The following is a 15,065-nucleotide window of genomic DNA, read 5'->3' on the forward strand; positions in this document are numbered from 1 at the left end:
TCAAAACTCCAGCAACAACCTCCAAAATCAATTTGTCTCTACCAAATACTTTTAAAACCCAGTTTTATTTGTCAGGCTTTACACACAAAGAGGTTTGTCACTCAATTACACAGATAAACTCAGCTTCTGTCTCCGTTCTTTGCCTTCAGGTGCACGGTTGCCTTTCTGTTTAGATTCAGATTAATGATCGGGCCTTTTGGGAGAGTTTATCTTGAGTACCTGTGTAATGTCCAGCGTTTATCAAGGGAAGCGTTGTCTGGACTGTTTGATGAATGTTTACTATCTCCCCTGCATGCACACACACACACACGCACACACAATATGTATGTACACTCTTACATAGGAGTCCGTTCTTTCAGCCCTTCAGAGACACTGCTTAGGCATAGCAATGAGATATCGGACCAGCGGAAGTAAGAAAGAGGCACATTCATCACCGGTCATGAATATCAGTTAGCACACACACACACACATACACACATACGTTCTGTCTGGCAAACGGGCTTCGTGCATTGCAAATGAATTACTCGCACAGACATTGTTCAATATCCCATTTATATGTTATCATCCTGAGACAGAGTAGATACGGGGTGTGTTTGTGTTGAGAATGTGTGTCTGTCTTCTAACATTTAGCATGAACATGACTTTAAGTTGACTTTCTTTCTCATTTAAAAGCCCTAAAGACATTTTTCTACAACAGGGTCAAGTGGGACAACTCAAAATATATGACACCAGAGCAAAATAACCCCGCTTAGCTTAGCATGACAAGCTTTGTTGTGCTCCTAAACCAGAAGTGTTTTCCTATGAGACCCTCTGTGAAATTAAAGTAGAGCTTTTCTTAGCCTGGTTATAGGACTCAGTCTGGAAATCAGGCTAATGAATACATAAGGGGGGCTGCCTTCGTCTCGCCCTCCAGTTCTCTAAAGTACAACAAAGTGTACTGTAGATTTGAAATGAAACATAGCATACATATCGAGCGCACATGCATCTGATATTCCCTATATATTTATGGGGATTAGTCTATTGCTCTTTAATCTCGGCTGTTTGATAGATTCATCCAAAGATTTCACCCCCCTCCCCCCCTTTTCCAGTACTCATTCATTTTATTTTTAATATCACTATATCTTGCTCTCTCCATCTGTCACTCTCTTTCTCAGATATATATTTATCTCTTTGCCTATCTATCCTCCATTTTTCTTCCCCGTCATCCAGCCCTCATTTTAATTTTTTCTCTGCTCCCTCCCTTCTTTTTCTTGCACTCTTTCTTTAATGCTACTACCACTTTTATATAAACGTGCCAGTCCTTAGTAGGATCCAGAGCCACACATAATTCTATTTTTATCTTATTGTATCATATTGTTCAAGGGAAAGTTGCTTGACAACATTTTTCCTGCTTCCATTCATGCCAATAAAGCTCTTTTTGATTTGATTTGAGGGAGGCAGGAGGAGAGAGCGATGCAGAGAGAGGGAGAGAGATCTTCACTAGTCAGTTCTGACAAGCTTCTGTAGACTCAGTGGTCCATGTCGGACTGGAGTGTCAACTCCACTTGTACGTCCAAGCATATCATTAAGAAGACATCTTTTGTTGGGATCAGTCGCCGCTGTCTTTTGAAAAGAGAATGTGCACAGCTGGGCGCTCGCACACACCAGGTTTTTCTCCGCTCACAGCCGAAATAAAGGCATTAAAAGACAAGCATGTTGTATAGTACAGTACACATGTTGTTAGACACTCACACACTGTGGCCTCAAACTGATACTACTACAGTACGAGGGTGACGGAGGATTTGTGTTGTGAATCTATTTTTGATGCAAAAGCTTGCATCACAAGCTGAACTGAACCGAGCAGCAGCAGCACCGTGAATCTGTCTGACACACTGAATTATTTTCCCATCTTTATTCCTAAAATCAGAGTGGAATCTCACATAAGAGTAAGTTCTGATGTAACTGCTGAACCACAGCCAATGGGGAAGGATATTCCAGCATAATTCAACAAACCTAGGCTGAGATGATAGATAAAACTGTCCATTGAGTCACATTGCAATGTCCTAGCACCACCTGTTGGTCATGATTTGCATAGTAAAGGAAACCAGATGTGTACTTTTTCATTTTAAATAGTTTAGAGCAGTTTATACTCTCTGCTTAGGATACTGAAGATGTACAATTGCAAAGAAAGAGGGAGCATAGAGGGAGCATAAAGAATATTTTGTCAAAGTGAACTTAATTAGATACACATATTCTGCTCTGGATATCCCGTGAGTTTAAATGTGGATTTTGATATTAGCATTTATTCTGTAAATGGAGTTTTGGATGTGTTTCACGCATGTAGGTTCAGCACTTTATAACAGCTTTCCTGATGTTTGTGGGTCATTTTCCTCCTTATTTAAACAGTTTTTTTGATTTAGTGGCCAGAACTACATTAATGTCCTCTTAAAATACTGCGTGTTTGTGTGATAGTGTTACTATTGTTGTGGCATTATATCTCTCAAATGTTGTCTGCTGTGACTGGTCTTACTTGTGTCTTTTGTGTTATTTGTCAGTGTGCAACCAAACAACCAACTGTGAACAGTGTATACTTGCATGACAAAGCACAGGTTTGCTCTATTTTATGTCATTATAAGCTCCACGGATGAAGGTGATGAGAGAAGGTCGAGAGATAAAAAGCTTGGCTGTACTATGAAGTACTTTTAAATGCACATTAGTATCCTGCTATTGAGATTTATGCTGTCTGGATACATGGTCATAGCAGTAACTAGATTCCTAATTGTCTGTGTGCAGGTGAGTCTTTGATGCCTCAGCATGTCAGACAATCATGTTTACACCATTTGTGTTACTTTAACAGTTGGGAATAAACAATGACTATGTTACATGCAGAAAATATTCTGGTTTTTGCCCTTATTCTGAAAAAGACAATATCCCCACTAAGCTGTTTACGTGGTTAATGAAAATGAATATTTCATTAATATTTCCATTTACATGCAGAGTATTTTCAAGGAATCACAAGATCTTCACAAGCAGTGCAGTAAACCAGTAAGGTGAAAAACATTAGTGAGCTGCTGCCTGATATTTGTAAGTGATATTGACCTGACAGATATTATAAATATATAGTTACAGGCACATCCAGAGTACCTAGGTCGTCCCATGATGTTTACTACACTGCTGAGTGTTTTTGGTGCATCACACCAAGTCATCACTGTCAGTCCTTGGCTGCATGTTAGGATAATAATGAATCCCCTCCGTCCCCGTCATGGAGAAGATATGCTCTGTTTTTCCATCCCGCCCTGAACAGCTCTCCACTCTCCTCTCATTCCTCTCTTCTTTCTGCCTTCCTGCTCCAGCATATTTTGCCTGCGCAGGGGTGCGTTACACAACCAGCCTGTCATCCATCTCTATCCCAACCTTGCAAACTGTTGGCTAGTTGGTTTGTTTACAATGCACAGAGCTGACTGTAAACAGGCAAGAGGTCATCTGTCAGAAAAACTGTGGTAAAAAACCCAATTGAGACGCATATTCCGAATGCACTGTATTCATGTGCAAAGAATGCTCCTTAAACCTGAATAATATTGGCATATCCCACATGTCTTAATCAGAAAATGCTACATTTCACTTTAATATCAATGTGTGTATGATCATTACTTTATTTATCATCATATTTTTTGGATGATGCACTTGCATACCTTGCAGAGAATAGTCAGAAACCTGGATAAGATGTTTACATGCCACAGTGTCTCAGCTTCAGTTTAAATACTCACTACTTTAACCGCAATGTGCAGAACCATCTTGTCTTCATACTTGATTCTTGCACCTTAACATTGCTTTATGAGTTTGTTCCTCTTCTCTAAAGTAAAACAAGCCCCCAGAAAAGATGGTGATTTCTGCTTCCTAGCCCACAGCGCAGTCCTGTAATTATCTGCATGTCCCAATGGTTAATATGAACACACAACTCCCCAAACCTGTGTCCTAGCAATAAAACCACACATTGATGCACAAATGTGTACTGATATAGAAGAAAAGCATTTACCTTGAAGCTGTGGCACTTTTATTTCTTTTCTATTTGCACTGATTTGAATCTAATTGTCTCCTCATTTCCCTTTCTCTTTCTCCCATCCCTCTCTGTTTCTTTCTGTCTCTCCCGCCAGATTCAATAAAATTCAGAACACGAAGAACACAATGAAAAAGGACGGCATCAGTTCTCTGACCTACAGAGTGGTTCAGGTCAAGAGGTACCCTCTCTACACAAATATCTCCGTGGAGATCGGCAAACCGCCACCTAGGCCTATTAAGGGCTAAAAAGAGAGAGTGACAGAGAAGAAGAAGAAGAGGAGGAGGATGCCCATTGATTTCAGTCAAGAGAGGGGAAAAAGATGAGTTTGAGGAGAGCTTCATGGATGGAAATAAAGAGAAGACATATCCTAGACATTTGGACAGATGTGGGAGTGGAGGAGAGAGGGAAAAGTCACAAGCACACCATAGTCTCTCTCTCTCTCTCCTCTTCTTTACCCATTTCTCTGTTTCTTTGAGATTTCAGCTTGCCATTTCTGTAACCAGGACTCAGGCTCTTTCCACCTACGACTTTTTTCAAACAGCCAATGGCAGGCTTCACACCTCCTACCTTTACTTCAGAATTCAAAAGTGGGGACCAAAGTTGAAATATCAGTCACTAACAAAGGTTGGCATCCAACTTGGAGCTGAAACTTGGAGGCTTTCTATTAACAAACAGTGAACTGGAGGACATCCAATGGCATATTGACAGGGGATGTTGACAGGAAGTATTGCTGAGAGATTAGAGATGAGTTGATAACATTCTTTGAAACTTTGGAAAGTTTTCAAGGCCTTTTCCGAAACTCCGGACAGCATCCAAGGTCATAAAAACCAATGACTGTAGCCATGAGAAAAATGAGCTTACCACATGGATACTAAGACAATGTGAGTGACAAATGGATACAAGATGTGGTACCTGCTGGTTGGGAAATGAAATATCAGGAAAAGAAATGGACCTGGTGCGTAGCGAACCTTACAAACGCCATCAAAGACGTCACCTTCCAAGCATTTACAGTGATGGTTGGTAGAAGAAGGTTTTCCATTTGAGGCAATTTGACATAACATGATGACATGCAGTGATGGTCCATTGAATTGTATCAGATAGTTTGCATATCAAAGATATCAGCTGACTCTTATCTTTAAAAATGCTGATATTGGACAGTTCACATATTTACGTGTTTTTTTGTCAGGGAGTCACCTGTCTGGATCTAATTAGTCAATCAAATCCTCCGGTATCAATTAATGAATGTGTATTGTGCCTGCATCTACCGCAGAAGACTAAAACCAACGCTGGGACACGCTGATGAAACGTGTTTGATCATCGTCAACAGCAACAAACACCTGAGAACTCTGTTTTTGTTCTCTTTTTTATATATAAACTAAAACTTCAGAAACGGATTTATTGGAGTGACGTAGAAGTTCTGCAAGATATGAAAAGTTTTCTCCGGTGCTGAATGCAGTTTGCTAGAACTACCTTGGGAATGCGATTGATATCAGATTGAGGAACTGAAGACAACAAGCCAGATATATACTGACAGCTCAGTTATGATTTTAACCCCATGTGGCACATATTGGAGGTTAGGTTTCTGGAAACTTAATGTTTTTTCACTCCACTTGAAGAAAGATGAAGGTTAATTATGGTGATCTGTGCATTAAAGATCCTTTTTTGTTGTTTCTGCAAAAATATAAAAGAAGCAATGGGCTTCTTCATTGGTCTTTAGGGTAAGGATTTGTTTAAGTCAATATATGCACTTTTTTATTAGAAGAATTGACATATAATCTATTTTCTGAACATATTTAGGAGCACAGAGGGATAAACATCAGAAATGAGCTGTCAGGATAGACTCATGGCTCATGTTTTTGTAGGCAGGAAGTTGTGGGAACAAAAGCTGACTCTTGTGAGAAGAAATGCCTTTTCAAGGTCATTTTTTAGCCTATAATAAAACCTGAAAGTCAGATTTTTTAAAATTATCACAAGTCACTAAAACTCTATTAATACTATTACTATACCATTTTCCCGCTATCTGTTTCTCTCAATATTTAAGAAAAAGACTATCATATCCGGGAGGAGGAAATTATAAAGTCGTACTTTCCTGCTGGTGGAAATTGTGAATTTTAAGGCAGTAATGAGACATTATTCTTTGAGCAGTTTGATTGACGTTTCTATTGCTGCTTCAGAATTTATCATCATCATCATCAGATGTCAGTTTTATATGGTAACCTATTTTATCATACTTTCAGACTTCAGAGGTGATGGGCTTAATGAATCAAACATTCAGAGTTACATTTTTTTACTGAAACTGTTTGAATTTTAAAACTGTTTATTGTTTGATGAGTTTCATAAAGTTTCCCTTTGTGACAGATAAAATAACCAAATATCTGATTATGATTCCCTCCATTATCATATTGAAGCCTTTGACTGTTTTATGCTTTGAGACATCTAATTCATCATTCTTCTCCCTTTGTTTTGTTCCTCCTTGTATCTACTTTTGATGCTGACGCCTAAATACCAAACTGATGCCTTCAGTAATTATCTTAACTAAGGGGCTGGGAAGGTTATTTTTATTATCTTTAATTCACATCTCATTCTTTTTCGGGGGTATGATGTGTGTTTTAATATGAGTAAGATAGTTAGATTTCACAAACATTTTAAAGAATGAAAAACCAACACAACACATTTCCTACTTCCTACATTTGCATCAGACAGCTAACATATTGAAGATTCGTGTGCTGTTTGGATTTTGTATCATGCAGAGCAAATTTGGGCTTTTATCCTGGCGAAAATTGCGTATTGTTGGCCTTATCCTGATCAGCCTTGAGGCAAAAATGTTCCCATCTGTTTGGCTCTTCATTATCTTCGCCTCAGGCTTGTTGGAAGGTATGATTGCGTCTCTCTTCATCACACACTCCCAGACACACATTCACAGTCTTCCCTATTTTTTGCATCGTCTCCCCTTTCATTGCCTTTTCTTTCTTACTCTGCCAGTCAAGGCTCTATGTGTCAATGGCACACTGTTGTGCTTTGCGGTGGGCCCACTTCAGGCACAGCTGTGTCTCACAAGAGCGTTTCTTCTTTCAATAGATATCGACAGGGCCTCTCTTTGTGTTTCTGAGTCTATGCCAGTCACTGTATCTTTACTTTTCTATCTATTCTCTCCCTCACAGAACACATCCCCATTGGTGAATCTCTGTCTCCCCCTTTGTTTTTCATTCTGTCCCCCACTTCATCAGATTCTCTTTTTCCACTTCACCCTCCCTGCTGTTATACTCTCCTGGTGTGAGTTTCAGTATCCTCAGTAGTCACACTACACATGGAGAGGTCAATACAATCTCTCCTCTATACTGTTTACAGCTTACTCTGTGCAATACAGTTTCCTCCGCCTCTACAATATTTGACAAGCCACTGTTTTAAAGTGGGATATGAGGTGATAAAAATGTTTTAAAGGAATAGTTTGACATATTAATATTACTCTCATATCTGTAAATGTCGAGCTTACTGTTACAGCCATTAGCCAGTTAGCTTATGTTAGCATGAAGACTGGAGACAGGAGAAAACCAAGCCCCCAGAGACAGTGCCAGGCTTTGACGCTAATTTGACATAGTGGCCAAACCGTGTAATTACAACATCACATGATGCTATTGGGCCCAAAAAGACTTTTTCCCATAGACTTGCATTGTGAAAGAAACGTCTGTAAATCAGCGGATACATTTTTTTTTAGCGTCAGAACCACTGCAAAAAGACTTTTTTCATTATCAGAATTTGATCCAATTGGTCCGATAGCATTTGGAAAATCTAGAAGAGTCACATGATTTCTTTTATTTCCATTCAAGTTAGCCGGAGGGCTAAACCAGAAGTAGCTGACTCGGCCAGCAGAAGTCGTTAGTGCACTTGCTCTATGGGCCCCACAGATGTGGGAGCTATGTGGAAGAAGTCGAACTTTTTTGGCTTCATGTGCCACTGAGCAACTTTCATAGGAATGAATGGAGCCCCACCTCCGATGCTGTTTCCAGTTCTGTTTATACATCCATGGGGGAAACAGCTAGCCTTGCTATGACCAAAAGTAATAAAATCCACCTAACAGCTCCTCTAAAGCTCACCAATTAACATGTTATTTCTTATATGTTTAATCTGTACCAAAACTGTGGTGTAAAAAAAGCAAGTGGTGGTTTTACAGGAGGTTATGCGCCAACTGTCATCCAAGTCTTGCCAGGAAACCAGTGGTGGCTCAAAGTTTTTGTACTTGTTTTTTGTACAGATTAACCAAACAAGATATATTTGTTATATAATTGAATTATATAATTATATTTAGTGATCTTTACAGTTGCTTGTAGACAGATTTTGTTACCTTTGGACAGAGCCAGACTAGCTAGCAGTGTCCCATTGTTTCCAGTCTTCATGCTAAGCTAAGTTAGCTGGCTGTTGCTTCATATTTACCATACGGAAATGATGTGGTATTGATCCTCTTATATAACTCTCAGTAAGAAGAAAGTATATCATGTTTTTTTCTGCTTTATGTCCAAATAGATTCATTCTTCATCTTTTGCCTCATATTCACCTATTCATTTAAAATCCATATAACCAGACAACTGATAAAATGACAGCTGCTTGGATTTTCCTGGTTCAGTATTACAATTAAAATCAATTTCATCAAGGCTACTCTGATTAATTACAAGCAACCTTTTATGAGATCAGATACATGCAGAAAGTATAAGCTGAAGAGTGACTAATTAATGGAAAAAATGTATGGATGTGGAGGCAGAGGCATTGCCCCAGTGTGTATAAACAGTAATGTGGGCTATAGATGTAAAGATCAGCAACAGAAACTTTAGGAAAAGTATTTGAAACGTTTCTTTTACTTGAGAACCAGAACAACCACGAGGAGTGCTTGATGTTTCTTAATAGACTCTCAGTACTTTGGCTTTTGAGGCCGTTGCAGTTGTCAAGCACACCTCAGGTGGTTAAGTATTTGAAACGGTTTTTCAAATGTATTTTTTGCTCGTCTGCTGCAGAGAGCAGACAGGACTTTCAGGCCTGTGGGCATTTTTAAAAATTTACTGTATCTCTAGCTATGTTTTTTTTTTGTACATTGAATGTTGAAAATGTTATCTTATATAGAATGCATTATGTCATATCAAACCTACTTTTTCTATACAATCAATAAATCTGCTGGTTAAAGATTGTATGATGGTGTTGTCAGTTTTTTTTTACTATGTGCATACATGTGTTATTCTTGTATAATTATATTTTCCTTTAGGTTACTTAACAATACAGTAGTTGTCAAACTCAAGTCTGGCAGATGAATGAGAGCGGCTGTAGCTCAGGTGGTGGAGTGGGCTGGCCATGAATCGCAAGGTCGTTGGTTTGATCCTCAGCTCTTCCTGGCCAGGTGTCAGTGTGTCCTTAAGCAAGACAGTGAACCCCAAAAATGCACCTGAAAAAACTTAAGACAAAATCATCTGCCTAAAAAATGTAATTTAAAACAAGATTAAGTTTACTGCCATGGTAGCATCTCTGTGAGCCTGTACTTTGGCACAGCAGTGCTTTGGGCTAAATGCTTAGCAGCTACAATGTTTACCATGTTTACCATCTTAGCTTTAAACTCAAAAGTGCACCTGAGGCTGATGGGAATGTCATTAACTTTGACATTATTTGGTCATAAACCAAAGTATTGGGAAAATTTAAATATTTACCTGATCATGAAAAGTGAATACATCATGGCAATACATCCAATGGTTGTTGGGACATTTCACTCAGAGCTACAAATGTGAACCTCATGGTGGTGCTACAGGAAAAGTAAGTGGATTACCAAAGTCATTAGGACATATAATCTGTGAACGATGTCTGTACAAACATTTTTGCCAATCCATCTGGCAGATGTTGACATATTTCACAGCATATGTGAAAACTTTGAGCTGCTAGTGGCTAGTGGCTAGTGGATCTCAAGCCATAAAGATTTATCCTGTGGGTACCATGAATGTCAAAGCAGTTTCATGGCTATCCATGCAATAGTGGATGGATATAGGTATTTCAATCTGGATCAAAGACTGACAGTGCCATCCCTTAAGCCCATCTCTTAATGCCATGGCTAAGAAAATGTATGCAATGAATGGCAACTTCACCTTCAGACTGAGGTAATCCCAGTTTTTTAATGTAATGTTGACGGTTATTGGCCACTCTGTGTCCTGTCTGCTGTTGCCATGACAATCCAAACAAAACTGCTTCTGTTCTGGCTGTGTAGTCCCAGTGACTCAGTGAGCTAAATTGTGGACTGAATCAGTCTTGACTTCTGCAGTCTTTAATTTTCTCACCTTCCCAATAACATACCTTCAAAGCTGCAACAGTAGTTCTAGCTGTCTTATTCTTTTATTGTTTTGCAGGGAGCACTGGTCCCAAACTGTCAACAGAAAAGCTCTGCAGGGAAATCAGGATGGTGTCTTCTCAGACAGAAACCAAACTGTTCTCAAAACAGCAAATTGTTCATTTAAAATGGAAAGACCGACTCAAGACAAAACACACAGTCGGAGATATTTAATGGACATGGAAAGGTGATTTAATTTGGAATATTTTACAGTACATGTAGTATTACACAGCATGATTTGGTGGTATGATCGACATCAGTTCCCTTTTGTTTCAGTCAGTCAATTGTAACTGCACTTTACATTGGTTTGTTATCATTATCAGGAATTAATTTGACAGGGGTTCATAAACCTTAAAGTTTAAGCTTAATTCCAAGACTCAGGGAGAATAATTACGGTAGTGAAACAGTCGTGTCAGCTTGTCAGTTATGGTATACTTCATGCAGCAGCAGTACTGCACATAAACATAAAATAACACATAATTACTTTTGGTTTTCATACAGAGGTCCCTCATGATTCAAGTGATAGATGATGACAAATAACTATGTATGAAGGGCGACTGCATATGAATGATATGGACTTCATGCTACATTTCATCTTACACTTTGATTTTTAAAAACGGTAAATGGTAACTGTACACTTTGATAATAGTGGAAATTAGAAGAAAGGTTGTTTTTATGAAAGGCTACACATTCTTTCTTGTGAAAAAATGAAGCAGTAAATTACAGATTGGTTTTCCTGCTCTACAGTGTACATGCACAAGTAGCTGTCTATTAAATGAAACCCTGTTTTCAAATATTGCCTGTGTCTACAGCTACTGTACAGTCATATGTTAGGCCATAGTCACCTACATTATACTTCAATTAGCATAGAAATTGAAGAACAAAATTTATAGAACAGTTACAAAATCGTTTATTGCTTTGCTAAGCCATTTCCTAGTCTATATTACATCACCGCTGTGCATACACTTTGGTGCTGCATCAGTCTGTGACAGGTCAATTACACTGTCTTATCATCCAATAATCTCATTGGCTTTGTTATGTTGCTAGTCGTTTCCCAAAGCAGGTGTCTTAAAATTAAAAAAAAAAAACCTTCTGGGTAAGTAAGGTTTATTAAAGCTCACTACTTTCTCTCAAATAACAAACAGATGGAGCGCCCTGGGACCCGAATGGTTACAGCGTATGTCACATAACCCCAACGTCCCCGGTTCACCTCCCCTTGTTGCATTTCATACCCCTCACTCTCTCCTCTTATTTCCGGTCTGCTTCTCCACTATCAGCTCTCCATTAAAGTAAAAAATGTCCAAAAACATGTGTTTAAAAAAAAAAAACTGAATCTAGTTAACCTTTTTGAAGAAATGGTGTACAAGTAGATTAAACATAAAATATCGATGGTGGGCTCCATTTTCAAAGGTCTAGTTTTTTTCTGGTTCCTGTCAGATTTGGATTCCTAGGTAGAAGTAAAGACATTAGGAACAACATTTGTGGGTGTTTGTTCTACTAAAACAAGCATCAAAACTGTAGTCTATATTTTTAAGTGTATAGAGTTTTAGTCCTGTTTTCCTTCCTAATTTTACTGTTTGCAGTTGTTTTCAAGGACTAGAATTTATCTTCTCAGCTGACACGATTGAAGTCTTATCTGTCCTTTTCATAATTTTGTCCTTCTTTATGATATGCAGAGCAAGTAAGGCCTGATGATGGGCCGGCAATGTCCACCAAAATGACAAATTCAATGGGTTTCACCACAGTAGCAGAAATGTTGGATGCATAGTCCTTGTGGATTGGTAGCTGATCTGCTCTGATGGCCTGTGGCATTTTTAAAATACCTTCTTTGGTTCTTGTTAAATTCTGTTCCCAAGAAGTAGATTTTTTGTTGCTGCAGACGATCCTTTATGTTTGGTCAGACCGCTGACATTTTCTGAGGCACAGGAGGGTGTAGCACGTCAGTAAGGATGGATGGTGTATAGCTGATCAGCCATCAAGGATTGTGATTTTAAGATACCAGAGAGAACCAGAGCAGAGAGAATCAGTTTTGCTGGGTGGATGCTTGTTCGGGGGTACAGTTTTTGAGGCGGGAACAGGTGGCGACACGGTTTCCCTCCCAGTAGCCTGCATCCTGGCCATCATGACAACGACATTTGGTGCAGGAGTCGACCCAGACAGGCTCTCCTGCAGGAATCACCTGGCTGCGTGATGCATCAGCGTAGCAGTTTGGACCTGGAGGGAGATGAGCAACAGAGGTGAGTGTACTTGCAGCTGAACAGATATTACAAACAGGTAAGCACATTAAGTCAAGTGGACACCATTGTGTTACAGTTGAGAGTGCTTCAACAACTGAGATGATAAATGTCCCGTTGAACCTCTTGAGAGGCCTTTCATGTATATTTGTTTTTTTCAACTTAGAATGACTTTTCTACTTTATATTTATCATTTCAACTTACCCTCCTTGCATTCAGGGCAGCATTTCCCAGGCTGGTAGACAGGGTTGACACATGGTGGAGGGGCACAATCTGCAACTAGACAGCGGGCGATGCCATCACTGTCACAAGTGCACTGCTCACATTCTGATGGCTGGGAAACAAACACATACACACACACACACACACATACACACACACAAACAGAGTGAGACTCTACATGGATCACAAAAAAGTGAGAAAAAGTTCATAATGTGAACTATTTGTTGATACTGAGCAGACGAATGGCACATCGCTGTGTCATATTTCTAACCAGCACCGAGACCTCCTCATGCCATCTCAAAGGGGGGCGCCATTTACCTCTAATTCCCCACTGAGTACTCAAGTTACATACCAACATACCATAATGTGAGAGAGAGTTTTGGAAAGAAATACACTGAAAGAGATGTATATGGGCTTATTATCATACAGTTACACACATAGTAAGTACATGTAGGGAAGACTGTGTTATAGGTATAAGTTTATTAGAAAGTATTGTGGATGATTACTCATTGAAATGACTGGAAGCAGTAGTTAGAGAACAGGATGGGACCTGCATGAAACAAAGAGATCCAAGGTTTACACAACAACAATACAGTACAGTAATTTGTGGTATTCCTATAATATTCCAGTTGGATATTCGTCTTATACAGCAGATAAAGTCTACAGAACTGTAGTTCATAGCTTTGCAGTGACATTTTAAATGTTTCTAAAAATGATTATTGACTTGAGAACCTTTACAAGTAGTTTTTCATTTGGAGATAGTGCAGACAGTTTCGACTCAGTGGTAATGTGGAGGCCCCTTATAAAAACAGAGGGGCCTGCAGCCAACTTCTGTAATTTTGAACTCTGCCAATAATGGCAAAACTAAACTACACCCTACAGTAAATTAGTGATTCCCAACCTTTTTGACTTGTAACCCCTTAGAATGAAACAATATCTTCTCATGATGCCTCATCACAGATTACAGCGTTAGTGTGGACATGAGTTATGATCAGTTCAATCAAAAAGGTGATTTGTTTTTCTTTTGGACTGTTACTTGGAGCTTTCTATGTGACTGAAAAGGTGAAAGTATTCAGTATTTCACAAAAACAGAAAGTGTGTTGTATATGATACTGTGTAGGATATCTAGGGGATATTTTGTCTATATTCTGGTTCAAATTTTAAAAAAGACAATTAGTAATTTCAACATATCTCAATGCCTTATGTATTGATGCAGTTGTCATGCATGAGACCAACACTGACCATTCCAATTTTGCAACCTGTCATGTAGGGTTGCAACGAATAATTATTTAAAATACATAAATAATTAAATAATTATTAATTATTTTGTGAAAAAAATGTCCATCATAGTTTCCGAATACAAGATGTTGTCTTCAAATGTCTTGTCTTGTCCACCAAAAGCCAAAATCTCAAATATATCCATTCGCTATCATATAAGAGAAAGAAAAACAGCAAATTTTCACATTTTTACTTAAGCATTATCAGCCATCAAAATATCAAAATGAATTATCCTTCTATCGACTAATTGTTCAAGCTCTACTGCCATGTGTCAGTGCTTCCAGACTCACCTGGAAGTTCTGCCCCAGCTCGTACACCACTCCTCGGTACTCACACCCGATCTTCTCGCACCTGGGGCAGCAGTCGGTGGGGTAGTGGCTGACATGGATGCATGCAGCCGGGAGAGAGGTGCACTCAGTGCGGGCACACGCGGAGCCCTCAGCGGTGCACTCACACTGGGTGCAGTGATCAGAGTCCAGAAAATACCATTCCCCCACGTAGTATATGCTGCCGTTGGCCTCGCAAGTGCTCTCTTGCTGCCCGGCGACTGAGAAGCCAACACCGGCCTGTGCGCAAAGCAGTAGTGCCAAAACTGCCGTGCGTATTCTGCGCTCCAAGGAGAGGCGCTCACTGAAAACTTTTGCCATGATTTACCTGATGATACTCCAAACAGTTAACAAACACTAGGATTTTGTGGACAGATTATAAGTGCACAAAATAGTTTGTTACATTGTTACTGGGCGCAAAATCCTTGACGTTACCTCTGTATTCTTCCAAAGCGGTCTACTGGGGCAGCGCACACTTCTGCAGAAAGCCCGGAAGGGGGTGGAGGATGGGGGGGCATGGAGAGGGAAATATTCACTGCCTCTCTGAGAATTCACACGCCAGTTTCAGCTGAATATTTGGTCGTAACCACCAGTTTAACATCTTGAAGTAG

At 39.4% G+C, this 15,065-nt stretch overlaps 2 protein-coding genes across 2 annotated transcripts in view; one reads left to right on the forward strand and one right to left on the reverse strand.

The window, feature by feature from the left end:
• Positions 1-9,216, forward strand: part of b4galt2 (UDP-Gal:betaGlcNAc beta 1,4- galactosyltransferase, polypeptide 2) — a 191,995-nt gene extending 182,779 nt beyond the window's left edge. The window contains exon 8 of the mRNA XM_067606214.1: positions 4,134-9,216. Within this exon, the coding sequence (XP_067462315.1) occupies positions 4,134-4,284 (151 nt within the window). The 3' untranslated portion in view covers positions 4,285-9,216. The remainder of the gene's footprint in view (positions 1-4,133) is intronic.
• Positions 9,217-10,563: 1,347 nt separating this feature from the next.
• zgc:113531 (uncharacterized protein LOC541359 homolog) lies at positions 10,564-14,945 on the reverse strand. The gene is made up of 3 exons (XM_067606215.1): positions 14,419-14,945; positions 12,833-12,962; positions 10,564-12,608 (listed from the first exon to the last, which is right to left on the reverse strand). Exons 1-3 carry the CDS (start codon positions 14,773-14,775, stop codon positions 12,418-12,420), a joined length of 678 nt encoding a protein of 225 aa, XP_067462316.1. The 5' UTR covers positions 14,776-14,945; the 3' UTR covers positions 10,564-12,417.
• Positions 14,946-15,065: the final 120 nt, after the last annotated feature.

This window comes from Thunnus thynnus, chromosome 12 (genome assembly GCF_963924715.1).
Source record: "Thunnus thynnus chromosome 12, fThuThy2.1, whole genome shotgun sequence".
NCBI classification, from domain to species: Eukaryota; Metazoa; Chordata; class Actinopteri; order Scombriformes; family Scombridae; genus Thunnus; species Thunnus thynnus.

Bases quoted from the DNA above. Each gene is read 5' to 3' on its own strand.
- zgc:113531 (XM_067606215.1), bottom strand. From the start codon at position 14,775: ATGGCAAAAGTTTTCAGTGAGCGCCTCTCCTTGGAGCGCAGAATACGC. The intron at 12,963-14,418 runs GTGAGTCTGGAA...TTTGTTTCCCAG, and splicing joins AGCTGGGGCAGAACTTCCAG to CCATCAGAATGTGAGCAGTG. The intron at 12,609-12,832 runs GTAAGTTGAAAT...ATCTCCCTCCAG, and splicing joins CTGCCCTGAATGCAAGGAGG to GTCCAAACTGCTACGCTGAT.